General features: G+C 55.3%; 1 protein-coding gene across 7 annotated transcripts in view; it reads right to left on the bottom strand.

The window, feature by feature from the left end:
• USP20 (ubiquitin specific peptidase 20) overlaps positions 1-23,564 on the bottom strand; it is a 47,353-nt gene that overhangs the window by 10,419 nt on the left and 13,370 nt on the right. For 5 of the 7 annotated variants that reach the window (XR_005835281.1, XM_040632058.1, XM_040632059.1 and 2 more), the window contains exons 2-17: positions 22,027-22,137; positions 20,768-20,864; positions 16,679-16,732; positions 16,215-16,277; positions 15,721-15,852; positions 14,683-14,827; positions 14,205-14,274; positions 12,566-12,679; positions 11,497-11,575; positions 8,563-9,010; positions 8,115-8,255; positions 7,684-7,799; positions 7,232-7,404; positions 6,533-6,627; positions 639-672; positions 393-438 (exon numbers count right to left, since the gene is read on the bottom strand). Coding sequence is in view for 6 of the 7 variants with exons in the window: in XM_040632058.1 (XP_040487992.1) it covers positions 393-438; positions 639-672; positions 6,533-6,627; positions 7,232-7,404; positions 7,684-7,799; positions 8,115-8,255; positions 8,563-9,010; positions 11,497-11,575; positions 12,566-12,679; positions 14,205-14,274; positions 14,683-14,827; positions 15,721-15,852; positions 16,215-16,277; positions 16,679-16,732; positions 20,768-20,848 (1,791 nt within the window). In the remaining variant the exon portion in view is untranslated. The remainder of the gene's footprint in view (positions 1-392; positions 439-638; positions 673-6,532; positions 6,628-7,231; positions 7,405-7,683; positions 7,800-8,114; positions 8,256-8,562; positions 9,011-11,496; positions 11,576-12,565; positions 12,680-14,204; positions 14,275-14,682; positions 14,828-15,720; positions 15,853-16,214; positions 16,278-16,678; positions 16,733-20,767; positions 20,865-22,026; positions 22,138-23,564) is intronic. The other 2 variants (XM_040632062.1, XM_040632063.1) reach the window with 1 other exon arrangement.

The raw sequence follows: 23,564 nt of genomic DNA, 5'->3' as shown, positions 1-23,564 counted from the left end.
TTGGCCAAGCCCGTTCCTGCCTCGGAGCTCTGCCTGCCTGCTCTGTCCCCGCTCTCCCTCCACGAGGCCGACGCCAGCCCCCGCGCTCAGGGCTCACTCAGACCCACTTCCTCAGAAAGGCCTTCCCCAATGTGGATGGCGTGGTGGCCGTGGCCCTCCCCCACACCTGCCTTCTTCCAGGTGGCACCCCCTGCCCCACACCTGCAGAGTGTAGGAGGAGCTGAGGGAGGGTCCCAAGTCACAAAGCAAAAGATGACCCCTCCACCTGCCAGAGCCTCCCCTCCCAGCAGGGCTCTCAGCCGAAGCAGTAGACCCCCTTCGCCCTAGGCCTCTTCGGCTCAGGCTCCCTGAGGCAGCCGCAGACAGAGTCCGCGGGAGGCCGCTCCACTCACCTCGGGCAGCCGCAAGACCTTACAGTACTTGACCCCGTTCCGTAGCCTGGCGAGGAAGGACAGATGAGAAGCAGTGAGCATCCCGGCACAGGGGCACCGGGGCCCGCTGAGCGCCCTCCCGACATGAGCACCTCTGTGAGGTCAGGATCAAACTCCCTGGAGGAAGCGGGGAAGTACGTGGGACACAGAGAGACCGAGGGGTCAGAGCGGGAAGTTGGGGAGAAAGCCCGGGACACACACACTTACTTTTTACACCGTTCACAGCTGTACATGTTGTCACCTAGGGCAGTAAATGCAGACAACGGTAAGCAGGGACAGGAAATGGGAGCCGGGGTGGACGTAACGATTTAAGCTTACGAGAGACACAACCCGACAGGCTGCCTGCAAGAGAGTCACTTCGGCTTTAAGGGCACAGGGGCTGAGAGAGAGGGATGGAAGAAGACATCCCCTGTGGAGGGAAACCAACAGAGCGGAGGTGGCTCCACTGATATCACATAAAACAGACTTTCAGTCAAAATCTGTCACAAGAGGGGCCCCTGGGTGGCACAGCGGTTGAGCGTCTGCCTTCGGCTCAGGGCGTGATCCCGGCGTTATGGGATCGAGCCCCACGTCAGGCTCCTCCGCTATGAGCCTGCTTCTTCCTCTCCCACTCCCCCTGCTTGTATTCCCTCTCTCGCTGGCTGTCTCTGTCTCTGTCGAATAAATAAATAAAATCTTTAAAAAATAAAAATTAAAAAAAAAATCTGTCACAAGAGACAAAGGGGGTCACTACAGAGCGATAAAGGAGTAACTCAACAAGAGGAGGCAATCACTGCAAATATATGCCTCCAACACCACAGCACTTAAAGATGTAAAGTGAATATTAACACAACTGAAGGGAGACATAGTCAGCAATACAGTAGTAGTTGGGATTTTAATACCCCACTTTCAACACTGGGCAGATCGTCCAGACAGGAAATGAATAAGGGAACCAGACCTGAGCGACTACAGAGCAAACGGACCTCACAGACATATACAGAACATTCCATCCAACAACACCGGAATACACATTCTCGAGTGCCCAGGGATCATTCTCCAGGACAGCTCAGGAGCTGGGCCACAGAGCAAGCCTTCATGAATTTGGAAAGACAAATATCATAATCAGTATATTTCCAACCACAGTGATATAAAACTAGAAACCATGAACAGGAGGAGAACTAAAAAATTCACAACAACACATGCCTCAACAACCGACGGGTCAAAGAAAAAGTCAAAAGGGAACTCGGGAAGTATCTCGAGACAAATGAAATGAAAACAACATACCAGCACACACAGGATGCAGCAAAAACAGTTGTAAGAGGGAATTTCATAGCAATAAATGCCTATGTTAAGAAAAGAGAAAGATCTCAAATGAACAACCTGACCACACCTCAATGAATTAGAAAGTGAAAACTAAATTAAACCCAAACTTGGCAAAAGGGAGGAAAGAACAGAGATTAGGGCAGAAATAAATAAAACAGAGATGAGAAAAAGAATAGAAAAAAAGTCAGTGAAACTAAGAGTTGGTTTTCAGAAAAGATAAAATTGAAAAACCTTTAGCAAAGAGAGAGAGAGAAAGACAGAGGACTCAAAATAAATTATAAATGGAAGAGGACTCTCACAACTGACACCAGAGAAACACAAAGGATCCTAAGAGGCACTACAGCAATTAATTGTACACCAACAAACCGGACAGCCTAGAAGAAATGGACACATTCCTAGAAACATACAACCTATCAAGACTGAATCATGAAGAAAGAGAAAATCTGAACAGACCAATAATGAGTAAGCAGTAATAAATGAAACAAAACGAAACAAAACAAAAACCTCCCAACAAACAAAAGTCCAGGACCAGATGGTTTTGCTGGTGAATTCTATCGAACATTTAAAAAAGAATTAACACCAATCCTTCTCAAACTCTTCCAAAACTCAAACTCCCTTTATGAGGCCAGCAGTACCCTGATACCACAGTGAGATAAGCACACGATAAGAAAAGAAAACTATGGGCCGATATCCCTGATGAATACAGATGGAAAAATTATCAACAACATTCTAGCCAACCGAACTCAGCATCATATTAAAAGGATCACACACGGTGATCAAATGGAATTTCACCGTGGGAGGCAAATATGGTTTATCATACACAAATCAATACACAAGATACTCTACATTCATAGAATAAAGGATAAAAATCATACGATCCTCTCAACAGAGACAGAAAAAGCATCTGACAAATTTCAACACCCTTTCACAATATGAGCTCTCAACAAGTTGGGTGTAGAGGGAACACACCTCAAAATAAGAGGCCATCTAAGACAAGTCCACTGCTAACATCCTCTTCAACAGTGAAAAGCTAAAAGCTTTCCCCCTAAAATCAGGAATGAAACAAGGGTGCTGCCTCTCCCCACGCCTACTCAACCCACTACTGGAAGTCCTAGCCAGAGCAATAAGGCAAGAAAAAGAAATAAAAGACATCTGAATAGGAGAAGAGGAGGTAAAACTGTTTGTGGGTGACATAATCTTATGCATAGGAAACCAAAAGACTCCACCAAAAAACTGTTGGGACAAATCCATGAGTTCAGTAAAGTTGCAGGATACAAAATCAACGTACAAAAATCAGTGGCATTTCTATACACTGACAATAAAATATCCGAATGAGTGAAAAAGAAAACAATCCCAATTACAATTGTGTCAAAGGCGATAAAACACATAGGAAGAAATTTAACCAAGGAAGTGAAAGATTTGTACGCTGGAAACTATACGACACTGATGACAGACATTGACAAAGACGGCTGTGACATGACAGAAAAGGCAGCCCAAGGTTCCTGGTTCAGAGCTCCTAAAGTCCTTGTACTTTCCTAAGTGGTAAGAGCACTGGGAGCATCATTTGTTCTGACATTTGCTCTCTGACCCTGCTTCCTGACACGGGATTCCCAAGTCCCTTGGAATTTCCTGATGGCAGTGAATTTTGTCCTAACCAGGTGGCTCTGGGGGCACCTGCATGGCTCAGTCGGTGAAGCGTCCGACTCTTGGTTTTGGCTCAGGTCATGATCTCAGGATCGTGAGATCGAGCCCCACATCGGGCTCCATGCTCAGTGCAGAGTCTTTTTGAGAGCCTCTTTCCCCCCTCTGCCCCTCCTCCTGTTCACATGTGCACTCACTCCTTCTTTCTCTCCCTCTAAGATAAAAAAAATAAAATCTTAAAAAAAATAAATAACAAGGTGACTCTGGATGGTTCCGGAATCAGGTCTGGTCACCAGAAAGACCAAGCCATGATTAGAAGTTTGGAATTTTCAGCCACACTGCGTTCTACAGAGAGGAGTTTATAACTGATCACGCGTACGTGAGGAAGCCTCCATAAAAATCCCGATGGCGTGGGGTTTGGTTTGGAGACCTTCAGAGCTGGTGCATGCATGGAGACCGAGGGAAAGTAGCGAGCTCGGAGACTGTGGAAGCTCGGCACCCCTTCCCACCTACCCCGCCCTGGGCAACTCTTCCATCTGGCTGTTCCTGAGCTGATAAACCAGTCATCCAGTAAGTAACGGCTCTAGCAAATTTATCAAACCCGAGGAGGAGGGGTTGGAACCTTCGATCTATAGCCGGTCGGTCAGAAGCACAGATGACAAGCAGGACTTGTGACTATCTCCTGAAGTTGGGGAGGGGAAGTCCTGTAGGACTGAGTCCTTAACCTGTGGGACCTGATGCTGTCCCCAGGTAGACAGTATCACAACCGCGTAGAATTCTCAATACCCAGCTGGTGGCGGGCAAAACCTCCACGCATCTGGCGTCAGGAGTGTTGTAAGAGTGACGGGTCAAAGACGGAGCTGTTCCTACACAAGGACCAAAGAAGTGAGTACACGCCCCGCGTTCCTGGATCAGAACAATAAACACCGTCAACACACCCATGCGGCCGAAAGCCATCTAGAGACACGATGCAATCCCCACCAAAAGTCCAGTGACATCTTCCACAGAAACAGAAAACAACCTGAAAATTCCTATGGGACTACAGAAGATCCTAAATGGACAACACAATCCTGAGCAAGAACAAAGCTGGAGGCATCACATTTCCTGACTTCAAACTATACCACAGAACGACAGTCGTCAGAACAGTATGGCACTGGCATGACAACAGACACATGGACCAAGGAACAGAGGTGAGAGGCCAGAAATAAACCCAGGCATCTATGGGCAACTAATATTTGACAAGGGGGCCACGAATATTCAACGGGGGTGGGGGTGGGGGAGAGAGTCATTTCAGTAAACGGTGTTGAGAACACCAGATATTCACGTGCAAAGGAATGAAATTGGACCCTGGTCTCCTACCACTCACAGAAATTTAAAAATTATCCTGAAATGGATTAAAGAAATGTAAGCCCTGAAACCGTACAACTTTAGAAGAAAACATGGGGAAAATGCTCTTTGACATTGGTCTTGGCGATGATTTTCTGGATAGGACACCGAAAGCACAAGCAACAACAGTAAAAATAAACAAGTGAGACTACATCAAACTCAAAAGCTTCTGCACAATGAAAGAAACAATCTGCAAAATAAAGCAGCGCCCTACAGAACGGGAGCGAATATTTAGAAACCATATATCAGATAAAGGGTTAATATCCAGAATATATACGGAATTCATTCAAATCAATACAAAAAAAAAAAAAAACAAACCCTCAAAAACAAAACAAAAACCCAGATAATCCATTCACAAAGTGGCAGAGGACCTGAGTAGACATCTTCCCAGAGACAAATGGCCAACAGGTACACGAAAAGGTGTTCAACATGACTCATCAGGGAAACGCGAATCGAAGCTGTGATGAGATATTACCCCACACCTGTTAGAATAGCGCTAATCAAAAAGAGATTTTACAAAATGAGATTAACAAGGGTGGGCAAGGATGTGGAGAAGCACACAAGGGTGTGTGCTCCTGGTGGGAATGGATCATGGAACACAGTGTGGAGGTTCCTCAAAAAATTAAAAATAGGACTACAGTACGATCGAGCAATCCCACTTCTGGGTATAAATCTGAAGGAGATGAACAGGTGCACACCCGTGCTCGTTGCAGCATTATTGACAAGAGCCAAAAGGCAGACGCAACCCAGGTGTCCGCTGAGAAATGAACAGGTAAGTAACATGTGGTCTAGCAATGGAACACGATGCAGCTTTAAAAAAAAGAAGGAGATTCTGGGCGCCTGGGTGGCTCAGTCGGTGAAGTGTCTGCCTTCGGCTCAGGTCATGATCCCGGAGTCCCAGGATTGAGCCCCGCACGGGGCTCCCTGCTCAGTGGGGAGTCTGCTTCTCCCTCTGCCTCTGCTGCTCCCCTGGCTTGTGCTCTCTCTCTCTTGCTCACTCACTCTTTCTTTCAAATAAATACATAAAATCTTAAAAAAAAAAAAAAGAAGAAGAAGATTCTGACACCTGCTACGACACAGAGGAACCCAGAGGACACCAGGTAGAGTGAAAGAGGCCCGTCACAAAAAGACAAATACCATATGAGCTGACTTAGAGGAGGTCCCCAGAGTCATCATGTTCACAGACACAGGAAGTAGAAGGGTGGGCACCAGCGGCTGGGGGAGGGGAGAATAGAGGGCTGCTGTCTCAGGGGTAGAGAGTTTCCATGTTGCAGGATGAAAATCTCTGCTGGAGACTGAATGCCCGACAACGTGAATACAGTCAACACCACCGAACTGTACGCCTCAAAATGGTTAAGACAGGCAATTTTAGGTTATGGAGGTTTTCCCACAATTAATTTTATTTTTTAAAAGAGCTTTCCCAAAGGTTTATAAGATGCCAAACATTCAACAGAAAAATGGGAAAAGGACAAGAATGGGAAATTTCAAAATGGGAAATAAAAAACAGGCAAAACATGTAGAAAAACTGTCCAGAATCATCAGTAACTGAGGAAAATGCAAAATTGAAGCACAGTAGCATTTCTGTCCACCAAACGGGTAACCAAAGAAAAACGGAGGAAGCCCTAAGAGCTCCAGGCGGTGGGGCTGGGAGGATATGCAGGCCTAACCTGACGGTGGGGAGGGTGGGGGGGTGGTGATACGGACAGGGAGTTCCAGAAACCAGCTGCATGCTCACCGAGCAACCCCTCCCCAGCCAAGTCCACTCCACTCACCCTTCAGCTCATCAGCAGCAAAGAAAGCAGCAAGGCAGTCTTCCAGGGTGACGACCGGCCCCCAAAACCAGCTGGGAGTACAGGATACCACAAACCTAGGGAGACAGAATGGGGGTGGTGGGGTGCTGCCAGGGCCTGGGCAAGACCAAGACTTGGACACTTCCGGCCTGGAGAGGCATCTTGCCCAGGTGGGTGGGATGGGCAGAGGTCTGGAGTCGAACACCTGGGACCAGCAGCCAGCAGCCCGGTGTCTCCCTGAGCCTCGCCTCCCCATCTATGAAGGAGCCCCGGTTGCACTGGCCTGTCCTCTGGGCAGATGGGCTCCAACATCAGGCAGGTGTAGACCGGGCCTCGTGGCCCACGGTGAGGGCTCCAGAAAGGTGCCCACTGCTCTCCCCACAGGGCCAGGCCTGCTCTCCAGCTGCCGCCCTCCTTTCTAGCTGCCGCCTGGTGACTCCCGTCTTTACCTGCCTTCTGATCCACGGGCCCACCCAACCCAGGCCCTTCCAGTGTGGCTGAGGAAGCTCCCACCCCACCCAGGCAACACGTGCACATCCAGAGGTGAGCACCCTTCCAAAGTCTGCCCTTGGCCCTGCAAACGCCTGAACTTCGCCGTTCGTGGTCTGCTGCCTGCCAGGGCTAGAGCGGTCTGGTGTCTCCAGCAGGCGGGAAGGCGGGAAGCCGGGAAGGCAGGCGTACCTCCGGATATACTCCACGATGAAGGCGAGCCAGCCCTGGGCGGTGTAGCTGTCCCCGCAGGCGCCCGGCTTGGCCGGCGTGTTCTGGTAGATGGCCGAGTGCAGCTTGGCCAGGTCCTCCTTGCCAGGAATGGGCAGCGACAGGTCCTGGAACGTCTCCACTGTGGTGGACACCTGTGGGGTTGAAGGTCAGCCTGGGTTTCCACCTTCCGGGGTTCCGCCCTGCCCAGACCAAGCAGCGGGTGCAGCCTGAACCCCAGCCACCGGATGGCAGGTGGAAGACAGAGGGTCTGCTCCCTGCCTGCTGGACCCGGGAGCCAGGCAACCAGGCCCTCGCCCTCCAGAAAGGCAGGGGCATTCAGGTGGAGAAGCGACTCCCCCGCCACCCCCGCTGAGGGAGGACCACCAGGGCCACTGAGGGCTGGCCCGCGGCTCCCCACTCCCAGGGCTCACCCGGTCACAGGTGAGACATTGCACGAGGCTGAGGATGGAGCCGTCGAAGATGTCGGAGATGACGCTGCGGTAGCGCTGCTCCTTCCGCCTGCGGCTGCCGGCACTCAGCACCTGGGCTGGGGGCACAGCACGGGACTAGGCCCAGCCCCACCGGCCTGTCTGGGGCAAGGGGTGGCACTGGGGCTTGCTTGGCCGGGACTCGGGGTCCTATGTGCGTCACGTGGTGGGGGATACAGTTCCCCTCCCAGGGCCCAGGTCGCTGTCAGTTAGACGGGGCGCCCCCGCTCACACCCCAGTGGCGCTAGAGGAGGGCTCGGAGGAGCTGCCGCTGCAAAGGCAGCCGTGGCACGACTTGCACTCCCAGCCCCCCCCGGCACGTGCGGATGCCCCGCCGACCCACTGGCCGGCCCTCCCTGCCCGATCCTGCCAACCTTTCTTGAGCACATACGATGGCCCCATCCTCACGGGGCTCGCCCGGGGAGGGCTGCCGGCCAGCTTGGCGTGGCCCTCGTGGTGGTGCACAGGGCTGCAGGGGCGGGAGGCGCTGCGCATGTGGGCCTCGTTGTCTGGCTCTGGGGGCAAAGAGGGGACCATGGCTGGGCCAGGGGAGTCACATTGGCTCTGTGGCCCGGTCAGGAAGAGGACTTGCCAGCACCTCCCAGGGCCCGAGGCCAGAGCCCACTGTGTGCCCTCTGCCCTTTGCCCACCCCAGCCCCCATCAAACCCGCAAGTCACATGTCCTCCCGTGTCCAGCGGGGGTGTGGGGCCGACACGGGCAGGCTGAGCCACAGCCCGGCTCTGAGGCAGTCCACCCACGCTACAGGCACGCAGGAGGTGCCGGACCAAGCAGGCGGGGGTCCCCGAGCGGCTGTCTGGCACCTGGGGTCCGGCAGGGGCTGGAGGACCCCGGCGATGGTGGCTGGGCCTCCGCGGGTTGGTCGTCAAGGGTAGCCATGGCCGTGTCCACATCGGCGTCCTCGTCCACTTGCTCAGAGCTGGTGCGCTGCTGGCCCCAGGAGAACTTGCGGTCCTTCATGCGCTCCTTCTCGGAGATGGCGCGGCCCGCCTCGTCGGGGATCAGCAGCTCCGCCTCGGCCTGCGAGCCGCCCCCGCCACGGCTCTGCCCGTCGCCCTCACCCCGGTCGCTGCTCGAGTCACACGACAGGAACTCGTCCTCGGACGGGCTCCGGTCGCCCTCCCGCTTCTCGTCCGTGTCACTCGAGTCTGAGTCCCGTGCCTCCGCCAGCGCCGCCGCGGCCGCCACCACCGGCTCCTTGAGCTCCTCGTGCAGCTGGTCCATCAGGCAGCGCAGGAACTCCTGGGTGTCCTGGAAGCAGGGGCGGCGTCAACAGGGCTTGCCGGGGTGGACGCACCTGCTGCGAGCACCCCGCTGCTTCTGCTGCCAAGGATGCCAGCTGATCCGTGTCACGGGGCCTCGCGGCGCCCTGTGCAGATATGCCGAGCAGCCCTAACGGTAGCCCCCCAGCAGTCCTGTCCCGATCCCCGTTCCACCGCAGTGACACTGAGGCCTGAGAGGCTGAGCCGCCCCTCCCCAGACACACCGCTGTGAGGTGGCAGAGCCACGATCCCCACCGGTCCGTGTGACACCCCAGCTCCCTCCTAAGCAGCCGTAGCCCTGCTTCCAGCTTGGCGTGGGAGGGCAGAGGGGTCGCGTTCGGCCTGGAGAGTCACCTTGCTGCCTACAGGAGGGGACTCTGGGGGTGGGCGTGGAGCCTGTGGAAGCATGAAGGGGACCCACAAGACGTATGCGCACATGAGGGCTGAGCTGACTTCTGTGGGGGTGATGCCCGCTGGCAGGCCAGGCCGTTGGCATCCTCCAGCCTGTCTCTGGGCCTCCCTGCTCTCCCCGTCCTCCTGCCAGTCCCCGGGCCCACTGTGGCCTTGCCATTGTGGTCTGTGGTTTGGGGACAGGCTCTGGAGGCAGGACGGCATGCTCCCAGAGACGTGGACATGACTTGTCAGGCTGCTTGGGCCTCGAATCACAGCAGTGGCGCTTTTATTCTGAGCTCTGACTGGGTCGCCAAACCGAGCAGAAAGCCTGGGCAGTGAGGCTTCCAACACCTGCCCACAGGGCCCAGCCGAGCGCTGCGTGCCCAGGCGCTTCAGAAGGCCAGAACACGGTGGCAGCAGCTGGTCTCCAACAGCTGGGGGTATCGGGTGCCATGCTGGGCCGCCAGGTTCAACGTCCTGGCCCCCACAGTGCCCGGCACCAGCAGCAGCACCCCCGCCCCAACGCCCGACCAACACGGTGTTGGGTCACAGGCTGGCCAGACCCAGCCGAGCCTCCCCGGCCTTCCACCACCGGCGTGGAGAGAAGGGCCTCATCCTCTCAGTTCTGGGATGGGGAAGGGAGGGCTCTGCATGGATTTCCTCAGCAAAGTGCCGAACTCGAAGATCAGAGAAATTAACCACTAGCTTACCCTGCGTGAGGGAAAGGGGAGGATTTGTGGGTCCTGTGTCAGAGGTCCCAGAAGGTTCTTTTAAGAAACGGGACCCCAATATGCCATCTACATTTCTCTCTGGTTCTTCCTTCTAACAGAGGTACTGTGTTTGTTGCTAGAATCTCAAGCCGTGTGGAAGCGTGACGGCACGTTCCGGCCATTAACACAGGCCCATAGCCGCGCCTACGTTCAGAAATCCTCCCTGTGTTAAGTCTAAGAACCAGAGACGGGGATGCTTCTGGAGTCCAGGTGGGTGTTAGGCAGCAGCCCTGCTCCGTGATGTCCTCACAGAGAGCCCGGGGAATGGTCCAGCTCGGCCCGAGTCCCGCCCTGCCGCCCTGTGCTGTGTGACCTGAGCGAGCTGCAGAGCCTCTCTGAGCCTCTGCTCCTTACCTGTAACACGGGGGTGATGACAGGGCCCGCCTCAGGAGAGCTCTGTGAGGATAAACAGGGCTGTCCTTGTGGGGCGGGTAGTGACAACTTAGTAAACAGTAGACAGTGAACCGTGATCATGGAGGGCATTATCACTCCCCAAAAAGGGTGGTGTTTGGGCAGCACTGGGCTTCTCGGTCAGGAGCCTGGAGTTCATCCAGCTGAGCTTGTGAGCAGAGGAACACCCAGCAACCCTGGCCCTGGGAAGGGACGGCAGGCAGGCGGCGGCGGAGGGGGGGGGCGGTCTGAGGGAGAGGGCGGAAGACATCCCTCGCCTGACCACTGCTCTGTTCCTGGCCCCCACGTTCGGGCCGCAGGAACGGCCGCCCAGACCGGTGCAGCTCCTCCCACAAGCGCAGCAGTGAAACCCCAGGCCGCGCTGCAGTCTGAGGCCGGGGACGGGGACATGTGAACCGTCTGCTCAGCCTAGGACTGGGGTATACACGTGGCTGCACTCTGCTTCGTTTTGGTCCCCTGAGTTTATGCAATAAAAGGATCGCTGGTTTCCAAAGGGTTCCCTAGATTCACAAAGACTCGTAATCAAACGTTTCCTTTAATAAAAGTGAAATTCTGCCTGTGATTGCGGAAATGAGAGAGCACGTGCCATTCCGCACGCAGTGCTGAGGCGGACACACTCTGCAGTCAGACTGCCCGAGGCCAGACCTCCCCTCCGCTGTGTACCAGCCGTGCGGCCGGGGTAGGTGAGTTGCTCGGCGGGGACACAGCCCCCACACTAAGCGCAGAGAACGCCAGCAGGCCCCGGGAGGCTACCGTGTCCTCAAACACACGAAGGGCTCAGGCAGTGAGGGGACCCGGCCCATAACCCCGAGCTGCCCTGCTATTTTCCATGCTGGTCTGGGCTTCAGAGACGGGCCTGGTAATGGCCCTGGGTGTCCCCTGCACAGCTCGGACGGCCTACCTGCTGGGCATAGCCTCGGAACATCGGGTTGACCAACTTGATCCCGTGAGACAGGCTGGTGGGAACCACGTAGCTTGGGCTGTAGGAAGACGAGGCCTGTTAGCGCAGGTGGCCCGCTCGGAGCTCCACGATCCCGCGAGGGTTGCTAGGCAGGCGGCCTGGGGCGGCGGGATCAGACGCAGTGAGGTGTCTGCTGCACGTCTGGGAGGTGCTGACTCAGGCAGGAGCCCCGCAGGCTCGCACACCCCCACAGTCAAGAAGGAAAATGCCAAGTCACGGCTCAACCGGGCAAAGAACGCTTGACTGGCTCGGCATTATTTCCCACTGGTCTAGGACAAGTCTGCTTGAGATTTGTTTCCTTTCTGAAATACTTACTGTGGTTTTTTTTCTCATTTCAGAAGTATTACATCTTCATTATTGAAAAATCTAAAATTTTAGAAAAGCCCAGGAAAGAAACATCACCGCTAATAGCACCACGCAGAGATAACTGCCATTAAGATTTCCGGATTTCTCCATGAAAACAGAGACACACGGAAAATCAACATGGCTTCTGACAGAATGGGAGCTGTATTGTATCGCACTGTTTTACAACCTGCTTTTACACTTGGCATATTTCTGTGCACTCAGTTTAAGTTATTCCCCATTTTCCTGAAGAAACAGGTCTAATCCAAACTTCTGGTCTTTAAATTCATTTCACACTGAGCTCAGCTCCTGCCCCGTCAGCACCAGCCACCGCCTGTGAGAGTCTCTCCCACATGCACGGTGGTGGCTGGGACTGGGGAGTAGTCATGGTGCGCGTCTGGGCCTCGGCACACACGTGGGGGAAGGGGCTGCAGGCTCGGGGTAATGCCACTTCCAAATTCTAGCTCCTTCTTTCACCAGCTCGGTGACCTTGAGCAAGACTCGTAAAGCCTCAGTTTCCCCAATTTGTAAAACAAGGTTGCCGTAAAAATCGCACAGGTGAAGTGTGGTGAGCATGCAGCAAGGGGTGAAGGCACAGGTAATGCTCGGTTGAGGGGCAGAGAGAAAAATCCCAGGCCTGCCCGAGGTCAGGGGCGCAGTCACTCACCGTCTCCTGTGCCAGACCTCAGACACCAGCTTCTGATAACTTTTGCACAGGGCCGGCTTCTTGTCTGTGCGCACCAGGCCTCCGCACTCCAAGAAGAACTGGGTCAGTGGAGGGCTAGGGGCAGGGGAGAGCCGGCTCAGAAAAGGCGGGCCGAGTGGCATTGGTTAGAAAGAGCCGGTTGGAGAAGCAAAAGGGGGGGGGGGCATACTGTTGCCCCTGAGCCAGAAATGCCTGCAGATGACCCGTCGAAGGGTGACATGGGTCTCCCCAAATTCACATGCTGGCGACTTCGGAAGGTGACTGTACTTGGACACAGGTAATTAGATTCAAGGGAGGTCCTCAGGGTGGGCCCTAGTCCGATATGACTGTGTCCTTCTAGAAGGAGGAGATGTGGACACAGACACGCCCAGAGGCAGGATGATGTGAAGACACAGGGAGAAGGCAGGCATCTAGTGGTCAGGAAAGAGGCCTCAAAAGCTACAACCCCCGCCCGCACCTTGACCTCAGACTTCTGGCCTCTGAACTGGGAGAGAATACATTTCTGTTGTTTAAAGTCCCTGGCCTGCCAGGCTTTGTCATGGCCACCGCAAGACACTACAACAGCCCCCTGTCCTCTCCCAAGGCTGCAGGGCTGCCCGCTTCAGGGGCCGTGGGCTCAGGGGACAGCTGCTGCCTGACAGACAGAGGGTCCAACGCCCGCTCCTCCCACCAGCCCACTCTGCGGAAACCTTCCCCAACTTGAGGCATCTTCCCTTTCCTCAAGTGAACGTCTCTCATTACTTGAGAAATACGTGTTCATCATAGAAACCCTGGAACATCTACAGATGCGCGAACAGTAAGGGACTTAATCCTACCACGTGGGAGACAGCTCCTCAGAAGATTTTAGACACATTTCCTTCCAGATGGTCCTATGCACATATGCCCTCCCTCCTTCACGTAGGCAGGGACTGAGTCCCTACCAGATGCGACATCTGTGTACCAGGCACAGAAAATGCCCTGGGCTCACGGAGTTAACAGCCTAACCTAGGTAGAAATTAGGAACTTCTCCCCCAAATGGGATTGTAGCACACAACCCTTCCTAACCTCCTTCCTCCCACGTGCCACGTTCTGGCCCCTCCCATTCAGTAAATACTGTCCTGCACTCACTGTAAAGCTGGCCTGTACACGTGGCCCACCGGGGCCCACGGGGGGCTCAGTCGGTGAAGTGTCTGCCTTCGGCTCAGGTCATGATCCTGGGGTCCTGGGATCCAGCCCAGCGTCAGGCTCCCTGCTCAGCAGCGAGTCTGCTTCTCCCTCTCCCTTTGCCCCTCCCCACTGCTCACGCTCTCTCTCTCAAATAAATTAATAAAATCTCTAAAAATAAATAAATGTGGACCATCAAACTGTTCCCCACGAACAACGGGATAGGAACATCCCCCCAGGCAACGTGCTCCACATCTCGGCTGACCTTCCTAGGATTAATTCTGACGGGAGGGGCTCCTGGGTCAAAGGGCATGTGTGCTTTTAGGGCTTTGGACGTGGATCCACAGACACGCCTCTGCGGGTAGCACAGACAGCACAGCCTGCGGGCTGCTGCGCCCTCCAGGGCGCCTGGCGACAGCTCCAGGCCTCCCAGCTCCCAGGCAGGGTGACGACCTACCAGTTGGACAGGGCCTGCAAGGCAGCATTCATGTAGCAGGAGTTCCCGAGGTTCTTCATGCCCGTGAGGCCTAGACACCAATGCACACGGGGGAGGGAAGGTGAGGGCCCTGCCCCTCCCAGATGAGCTGTGGCTCCCGAGCCCCCGGGACCCAACCAGGGGAGGACACAGGCGGCTGGGGTTCTACCCCAGAAACCTGCCAAGCAAGTGAATGTGTTTCCTGCTCACGACAGCCGTGGGTACCCGAATGTCTCCAACAGACGGACTGCTTTGCCCTCCACCCAGCCCGGCCCAGCGTCCGCCCTGCACAGGTGAGGAGGCCGGGGTCAGAGGGGCCAGCCTGCCCAGGGTCCCAGGGCTGAGGTGGAGGATGAGGGGAGGAGGACTGGCAGACCAGCATTCCACCCCGCTCTAGGCCGCCCTTCCCCGCCCCGCCCCGGGCCCCGCCCACAGTGCTCTCTGTTCTGGGGCCGGCTACCTCGAGGCTTCAGGTCATCATCCTCTGACTCGGACTCTCCTTCGTCGGCCACGGCAATAGGGACAGCTTTCAGAGGGTGGGAGGGTAGTGGAGAGTCCTGCGTGGAAGTCTCCGAGTCAGGAGCACGGGAGGTGGGGCGGGAGGGCTGGGGGTCAGAGGCTCATGTTCCCCCGGGGGGAAAGGAAGCCCAGCCCCCAGCCGCAAGCCCGCACCGAGTCAGCCCATCTGAGCAGAGGACACCCCAGAAAAAGACGGCACTGGTGGCCTCAGCCCGGGATCTTGTATTTTATTTACAATAATAAAAAATTACCAATTTGTAATAAATTCGGGAAAAAAATAGAAACAATAACAATAGACATGCAACTCTCCTGAGACAGCCAGTGGCAGTCTATACACAGCTATGCAGATGGTGAACTGTTATATGCATGGGCCCCCAAACAAGGCGCTGTCCATATACCGTTTTACAGGCTTTTTTTGTAAGAAACCACGTTTGCAAATGTATTCCACAAACACTTAGGGAGCACCTACGACGTGACGGTCGCTGTGTAATTGTGGGGGAGGCAGGGCACACACGCGGGCCTCCCCGAGCTCCCACTGCAGCTAGCCAGCCCGATAGCGGCGTGCTGACCCCAGCCCGAGGCCACCCTCCACACGTGGGCTTGCCGGGCCCATATCTTTAAGTGCTGCACAGAGCCCCACTCGGCGCCTCGTTAGGGGGGTTTCCGGGCTACTGGGGATTCCCATGGGATAGGTCTTAGAGCTGGGATGGCGGGGGCTCTCCACAGGCCCAGGCTGGGCTCCCACAAGCCCTTGCACACAGCCTCCCCACGGCCTGCAAACTCCCAAAGGGAGGCCCTTCCCATGAAGACCTGTGTGTCCTCTACCCCCCACATGGGCCTTGGCCCAGAGCTGGGGCTCAGCAAGCATTTGCTGGCACGGGAACAGATGCCATCTGGGACCCACTGACGCCTGGGTCACAGGGCCCTGCCCTCGACACATGTCACCACCACCGGCACTGACCCCGCTGCACCCCCTTACCTGCTCCGAGAACCTGGGGGAGGGGCCTGCCGGGTGGGCTGCCAGCCTCTGCTCCAGGAACACCTCCTTCTCGCAGGCGTAGCACCACACCCGGAACGTGTCCAGGTTCACCGTCAGGTTATGCTGTTTTGCCTAGAGGGCAAGATCCAAAATGAGGCTGTGAATACACTGGCCCAACAGGTGCCCGCGGCTGCACACGGGAGGCCTCAGTAAGAGGCGGCGTCAGGACAGAGGCCTGGAAGCTCAGAATCTGAGCGGCCCGCAGCCAGGAATGCCCAGGGCTGCCGCTGACCACACACGCGCACGTGCTATGGGCCTGCACCTGCGCGTCCGCTCTTGCTTCTCTGCAGCAACCCTGCCGCGCTTAGTCCCATTTTACAGACATAGCCTCTGAGGCCCAGAGGGGGCAGATGGAGTCAGGAGGCTGCGGGAGCCAGGGCCTGAATTCTGGGCCATCCGCCCGCAGGGCCCACGCTCCTGCCCACGGCGCTCACCTGAGCATGAATGGTGCTATGGTCCGCGAAGGATTCTCCGCAGCCAACGTAGGGGCAGGATACCTGCGGGGAGAGGGAAGGAGCAAGGATTGGGGCTAGCCCGTCTCCACCACCAGGACCCACAAGTGACTGAGACCCTGCCACCCCACAGGATGACAGCTTTATACACCGTGCGGTTCCAGCTGGACAGGACGGCTACCGTTAACAGTGGCCCCTGCCCTCTGAGTAAGGTGGGGTAGGGTAGGGTAGGGTCATGGCGAGACGTGGGCCAAGCTGAGTCTGGCTGTGTGGCACCCAGGCCCTCGCCCTCACTCTGGCACCCTGTTGACTTGGGCCCGGCCCCTGAGGCATCCAGGCCCCATGTCCCTGTCTGAGGTTTCCAGCAGTGCCCACCCGAGACGGACGCTCCCAGCCCAGTGTCTAGACCAAGCTCCACACCCCCAACAGCGACAGGGATGCCTTACCTGGAGACAGGCCCACAGGTTTGGTCCGCTAACACCACACGACTGACAGACTCCCTGCGTGAGGGGAAGAGCCAAGTGTGAGCGGCCTGGGGGACACGCTCCAGCCGGAGGCGCCGACGGCTGGACCCCAAAGCTCTCCACTCAAAGGGTTTTTTGCCTTGGAAAGGCTTTCGCCAGCCTGCCAATCTCAATGTCCTTCCTCACAGGACACTTTACACTTCACTGCTCAAATTTTGTTTCGTTATGTGCTACAAAAACACCTTCCGTAAAATCATCTGAAACTTCAATCAACAGACCCATTAATATGCTCTTTTCCCGCGCCCTCCACTCTTCCTTTGATGACTGTGTAAGCCTTTCTCCCCATCTACACTCTGGGCTCCATGAAAGAGGGATGGTCTGCTTTGTCTACCCCTGTGACTTCACAGAGCCTTGTACAAGCTGGGAGATCTGATGACCACAGAAAACACCGATGTTTCTGGTCTTCTGGGTGACAGGGCCTGCTTCTTGTCCACCAGCACCTCCCCTTCTTGCCTTAGCACCAAGATGGATGGATTTGAGCTGAGCACATGGGCAGCCAGCTGCAGACTGTTTCCAGCCCCCACTGTGGTCACAGGGCTCAGTTCTAGTCAATGAGAGGACAGTGAGAGTGATATGTGTCACTTCGGGCTGTTCACCCCCCTAGCTCCTTCTCCTCCTTCCACTGGCTGGAATGCAGATGAGAAGGCAGGAGCGGAGGCAGGCACCTTGGACTCAGAGGTGAAAGTCACGTGTTGGGAAAGGCAGGGCCACCCTGCCATCCTATCTAGCTCTGGACTGTTCTAGGAGAGAAAAGGAAATGTCTACCTCATTTAAGATACTGTATTTCCGGGTCTCTTCGCTACAACTTCAGATGCGCCCTACATAATCTTGCTTGCACATGTCCAGAACAGCAATTCCCAGCTAAGCCTCCACAATGCCCAAGGGGCCTCCATGCGCTGAGGCGGGTTCTAAGTGCCAGCTCTGACAGCAGTGACAACGTGGGGCTCAGTCAGAGCAAGAGAGACACCTGCTGAGGACGACCACGGCTAAGTTCTTCACACGCGGCTCATGTCACCCCCGCCAGTCCGTGCAGCACCTCTTTGGGACAGACGAGGAACTGAAGCTCAGAGGTCCCGCTGTGCTACGAAGCAGGCTTGGGGTGGGGAAGCCAGGGAGCCTGGGTCGTCGAGCCCCCCAAGCCCATGCCAGGAAAGCGGGCCTCCCCTTCCCACGATTCCTCGGGAACTTCTCATTCTCACGAAGCCCAGTTTGTGGCAGTGTCTAAACAAGGGTTGAGGTGAAGAAGGTTGGAACTGAGGTCTGCAGCCCGACGGAGTCTCGGGCTGGGGGTGCTGCGGGCGGCAGGAGATCCACCAGTAGCCCCTGACCTTCCTGAATCTGTCATCTCTTCTGTGATTTCCTGATTCCACAATTCACTTCCCTCTTCTGGGGCTTCCTTTTCCTTTCAGTCACTTGAACGACAAAAGTATCCTGCGCTTTTTTTAAAGTAGGCTCTGAGTCAATGTGGGGCTCGAACGTTCGACTCTGAGATCCAGAGTCTCATGCTTTACCGACTGAGCCCACCGGGCTCCCAGTTATGCTTGTTTTTGTTTTTGTTTTTTTTAAGATTTTATTTATTTATTTGACAGAGAGACAGCCAGCTGGCAAGAGAGGGAACACAAGCAGGTGGAGTGGGAGAGGAAGAAGCAGGCTCCCAGTGGAGCAGGGAGCCCGATGCCGGGCTCGATCCCAGGACCCCGGGATCACGCCCTGAGCCGAAGGCAGGCGCTTAACGACTGAGCCAACCGGGCGCCCCAGTTATGCTTGTTTTAACAGCTGAGATGACACATACGTGTTATACACAATTTGAAGTAGAGGATAGAACATATAATAAATATATGTGCCGGAATAATCTGAAGCATGTCCCTCCATACTTTCCTCTGATACAAATGCATATGCATATACTTAGGGGAGGGGGTGTGATTTTAGGAAAAATAAGATCATACTATACGTGTTTCTCTGACATGCGCTTCTGCCACCTTTTCATGGTCATCTTCCCGAGTCTGTACACAGACACCACACCTCGTCCTCTGCAATGGTCACACGGTGCCCCGTTCCCTTCTTGATGAATATTCAGGTTGCCACCAGTTTTCTCCTCTTACACGTGACGCTCCATGAATACTGCCGTATCTGGATCTTTATAACTCATGCTGGATAAATTCCCAGAAGTGGAACGGCGTCCCCGAAGGGACAGGAATGCCTACCCAGCCCCACCACATGTGTGGTCTCCTTCCCTCCATCACCATCAGCTCCGATCCGATCAGCCTGTGGTCCATCAGGCAGATGGAAATGCCATCATCTTACTATCGTCAGCATTACCCCCCACCACTCGTGAAGCTGAGCATCTTCCTTCGGAAGCTTCCCGGCCATTCGCGTCTCCTCCATTGTGACCGACCTGTTCATATCCTTCCCCCTTCTGCTATTTTAAAACCAACGTGGTTTCATCTTATAGGTTCCTGGATGCTCCGAGCAGGATGGAAGACATGCTCCCTGAAACGCGGGCCTGACACATCTCCAGATGCTCCAGAAGGCCTAACACCCCCAAAAGGCTGCCATGCCCCAGCTCAGATCGTCCCTCCTCGCTCACCTCTTTGCCCTCAGATCCCCCCTACTCCTGCCTCCTCTGGAAGAAAATCCCGTCGGTCCGTCTCATTTACTCCTCTGTGCAGACTCAGACGGAACCCGGTGTTGAACAGTGCAAATGCACCACAGCCTCGCTCGGCCCCTCCTCCAGACCACAGAGAAGCAAAACTACTCCAAAAGCAGCCACAGGTACGTTGAAGGCCTGAACCCTCCTGCAGGCCCAGGTTAAGCCAGCTCAGGCCAAACGCCACCCAGGACCTGCTGGTACAGGGAGGTGGCGTGACCAGCATCAGGTGCCTGGAAAGAAGAGCCGGCCCCGTGTCTAGGAATCTGACGCCAGACCCCATTCCCGGGAGTGTGTGCCCCGCACACTCTGCCCCCCGCACGCAGCGGCACTGCCACGAAGCCATTCGTCACGGCGTCACATTCACCCCATGCGAAGAGCCGGGGTGTCTGCCCGCAGAGGCTGAGTTACAGGGTCCACACATCGAGGTACCACGCCACTCCAGGGCCCACCCGTGAGAAGACTGTCTATGTACCAGGGTCGACAGAGCTCCAGGATACACTGTCCGGTGAATAGAGCAAGTTACGAAAGCATCTGCCGTATGCTACCTTCTATGGAAGGAAGGGGGAAAGGAGAACTAAGCACATCTGCATAAAGAAAAAGAAACTCCTGTAAGTGGCTCCCTAAGGGGGGACGGGGAGGGTGAGCACGGGGGGGGGGGGCTTCTTGACGTTGGTGTTTTTATATTGTTTGATTTTGAACCACAGGAAAGGATTACGCTAATTCAAAATATTTTTCCAGGGGCGCCTGGGTGGCACAGCGTTTAAGCGTCTGCCTTCGGCTCAGGGCGTGATCCTGGATCCCTGGGATCGAGCCCCACATTAGGCTCCTCCACTGGGAGCCTGCTTCTTCCTCTCCCACTCCCCCTGCTTGTGTTCCCTCTCTCACTGGCTGTCTCTATTTCTGTCGAATAAATAAATAAAATCTTTAAAAAAAAAAAAAAAAAGAAACTCAATTTAAAAAAATATATATATATTTTTTTCCAGACCAAGACACATCCCCCCCAACTCAGAGAGGCCCACTTTCACGCTTTGGCCCTCCCGGGGCCTTCCTCGGGTCCCATGTGTCAAAACGGCCACAGACTCTCCAAGCGTGATTCAGCCCCGCCCTGGAAAGGCTCTGTCCACCGCTCCAGCCGCAAAGGCACAGAGCATTAGTGGTGCCCAAACAGAGGGAGCTAAGTGGTAATTACCGGCCATTAGGATGCAGCCGCCAGAAGGCCGCCAGAACAGATGCCGGACCTTCCATTCACACAAAAGGTCAGGGGAGCCGGTTCTTCCGCCACCTTCAGAAACCTCTGTACCTCAGGAATGCAGCCCCCGCCCCGGGCAGGGGCCCCAGCCCTGGAAGGTCTGACCCTTTACCTTAGATTTGAACAGCAAGTCCTCCTTGGTCACCTCCCCTATGGAGTCAAGGTGAGGGCAAAGGTCCCTGGTGTCCCCCATTCTGGCCTGGGCTCACCTATGAGAAAATGCAGGGAGACGAGGTTAATGGCAGCCACTGCGGGAGGCAGGCACGGGCTTCTGGCTCAGTGCACAACTTTGGTCTCAAGCCCTGGCTCTGCCACATATCAGCTGGTGTCTCGGGGAAGCCACGTAACTGCTCCAAGCCTCACTGTCCTTCTCTGGGAATTGGGCATGACGGTAATAACATCGACCCCAGCGTGTTGCTCAAGGACTCACAAATGGGTACACGTAAAACTGGTAAAATGGGAATAAGCCCTGTGGGGTGTACCGTTGTCAGCTCTCCCGGCTGGGCCACTGGACTGCGGACATGCCAAAGCTGTGGTACCACTGGGGGAAACTGAGGGACATTTGTGGCAACGTCCGCGAGTTACAATTATTTCCAAAGAAGATGTCTAAAAAGAAATAACTGAATTTGCTTCAGCCACCCAAAATTTTAGCAGAAATCGCACCTAGGAATCTGACTGTTGATATTAGCTCCAAACTGTTGCCAGAAAAGGTCCAGACCAACCAGAGACGAAGTGGAGCCAAGGTGGTTGGATCGAAGGCAGGGGCTGTGTGTCCACCGAGGGAGGTGGACCCCCAGCTCTCCTGGAGGCCCCTCCCCACCAGAAATGGCCAGCCAGGGGTCACGAGCCCAGGCTCCCAGCCAGCACCAGCTGTGCCGGGGTGCTGATAAGGTTCCGGGTAACACACGAAGTGGTCCCCAGGCATTATCTCATGACAAACTTCCCCAGCCATCTTCCAGGCCGCTGTGATGGAGCCCCATTTTACAGAGTGGGAAACAGGGGTTCCTTCTTATCTGGAGTGTGAGAGCCAAGCTGGTCAGACTCGTAAGGCCCCACCTGTGTTCGCCCTCTTTTTAACTTGGGCAACCGTAAACGTTAGCAGAAGCGGACAGAACGGCTCGGCTCACTCCCATGTACCCATGACCTAGCTTCAACCTTGAGCCAAGCGCAGCCCACCCTGCTTCAGCCCAACCTCCCACTTCCTCTTTTTCGCAGCGGGTCCCAGATACCACATCATTTCATCTGTGCATGCAGAAGGACTTGAAAAAAGAAAAAAGGACATAACCACTATTCCGTTATTACACCTAGAAGACTTTCCTCCTCGGTCCGTGCTTCAGGCCTACCCCCAAGATGGGCGGGCTGTGGGCCTACCTCTGTGTGGAGTGCCACCCCCAGGAAGCAGCTGACATCCGCATTCTCCGTGGACAGCCGACAGTAGTGGGCCGCCCCGGCTGGTGTGAGCGCGGGCCTCTGGCAGGGAACCTGGGGGGACAAACCAGCGTACTTCATGCAGCTCTGTTATTTCAAAATCACTCTTCGCGCCGACCAGAGGCTGCAAATAGGCCCGAATTCCTCCTGGGAGGGGCAAGTGAGTTTTTGGACATTTGAGGCATCGACGGGCTGGACAGGCTCCTCAATCCATCCACAAGGACAGTAAAAACACACCACTCCCGGGATAGCTAAAGAAGGCTTGTGCAGAGCTGGCAAATAGGGTCAGCCCCTCCTTGGGGGTGCTGGACGCTTCGCTAGCCACTGCTAGGCATTACCTTTTTGATCCCCGAGAGCAGAGACTTTCAAGGGTCTGTGAGAGAGGGCCACGGGCCTCTCCAGCTACTGCTCCCTCTGGCTGCCACTGCCCGTTAACCCTCTGGACGGAAGGCTCAGCCCCTTCCACGCATGCCCCTGGGACCCTAGATCATCCGTGGTGCCTCCCAAGGATCCCATGCTGCTCAGAATGCCCGAGCCCCAAGTCTTGAGCCACCCCAGGCTAGAGGCACAACTGAGTCCATCCACGTGTCGCCACTGCTCCCCCCTTCCCTGCCGGGCCACAGTCTCCCAGATGTGGGCAGTTCAAAGAGGGAGAGGCAGTTAGAAGCTAACATTTAAAATGGTCACACGACAATGATGGGCTCAAGGTTCTAAATTCCAGGTCTTTTCACTCGAAGCCAGATTTTTAGGGTTTTGTTTGTTTGTTTCCGTTTCCACTGAGGTCAAGTGTGCTGCAGTACGGTGAGGAGGCTGGGGGGAGCAGGGAGGGCGTGTCTCTGGTGTGTGGCCATCTCTCCAGCTAGACGGCAGAGCCAGGTCAGGAGCCTGATGCCCAGGGCCACGAGCGGTGCCTGGGACAAGGATGACGGTGACGGGCCCATTCGGATTCCCACGTGCAATCAGACTACTTAAGTTCCTCCAACTTCAGATGGGGGGAGAAAAAGAGCCCTGCGGCTAACAACCCTTCATGTACCCTCACTGCCCCTGTTTTACAGAAGAAACAGAACTAGAGCTTAAGTAACTACAGGACTGGGGCGCCTGGGTGGCGTAGTCGTTAAGCGTCTGCCTTCGGCTCAGGGCATGATCCCGGCGTTCTGGGATCGAGCCCCACATCGGGCTCCTCCGCTGGGAGCCTGCTTCTTCCTCTCCCACTCCCCCTGCTTGTGTTCCCTCTCTCGCTGGCTGGCTCTCTCTGTCAAATAAACAAATTAAAAAAAAAAAATCTTAAAAAAAAAAAAAAAAGTAACTACAGGACTTGGCCAAAGTCAATCTCCAGCTAGTGAGTCTCGGGCGGTTACCTGATCAGATTGTCTGGCACAGAGCCGCGCTCTGGATCAGGCTTGGCAAACCTTGTCTGTAAGTGCCAGGCAGGAAATAACTTAGGCCTTGCGGGCTGTGTCAATCTTTTTTTTTTTTTTTTT

The sequence above is a fragment of the Ursus maritimus genome, unplaced genomic scaffold (genome assembly GCF_017311325.1).
Source record: "Ursus maritimus isolate PB19 unplaced genomic scaffold, ASM1731132v1 scaffold_17, whole genome shotgun sequence".
Taxonomy (NCBI): domain Eukaryota; kingdom Metazoa; phylum Chordata; class Mammalia; order Carnivora; family Ursidae; genus Ursus; species Ursus maritimus.
Note: the sequence above shows the minus strand (reverse complement) of the source record. Positions and strands in the feature narration are given on the sequence as shown.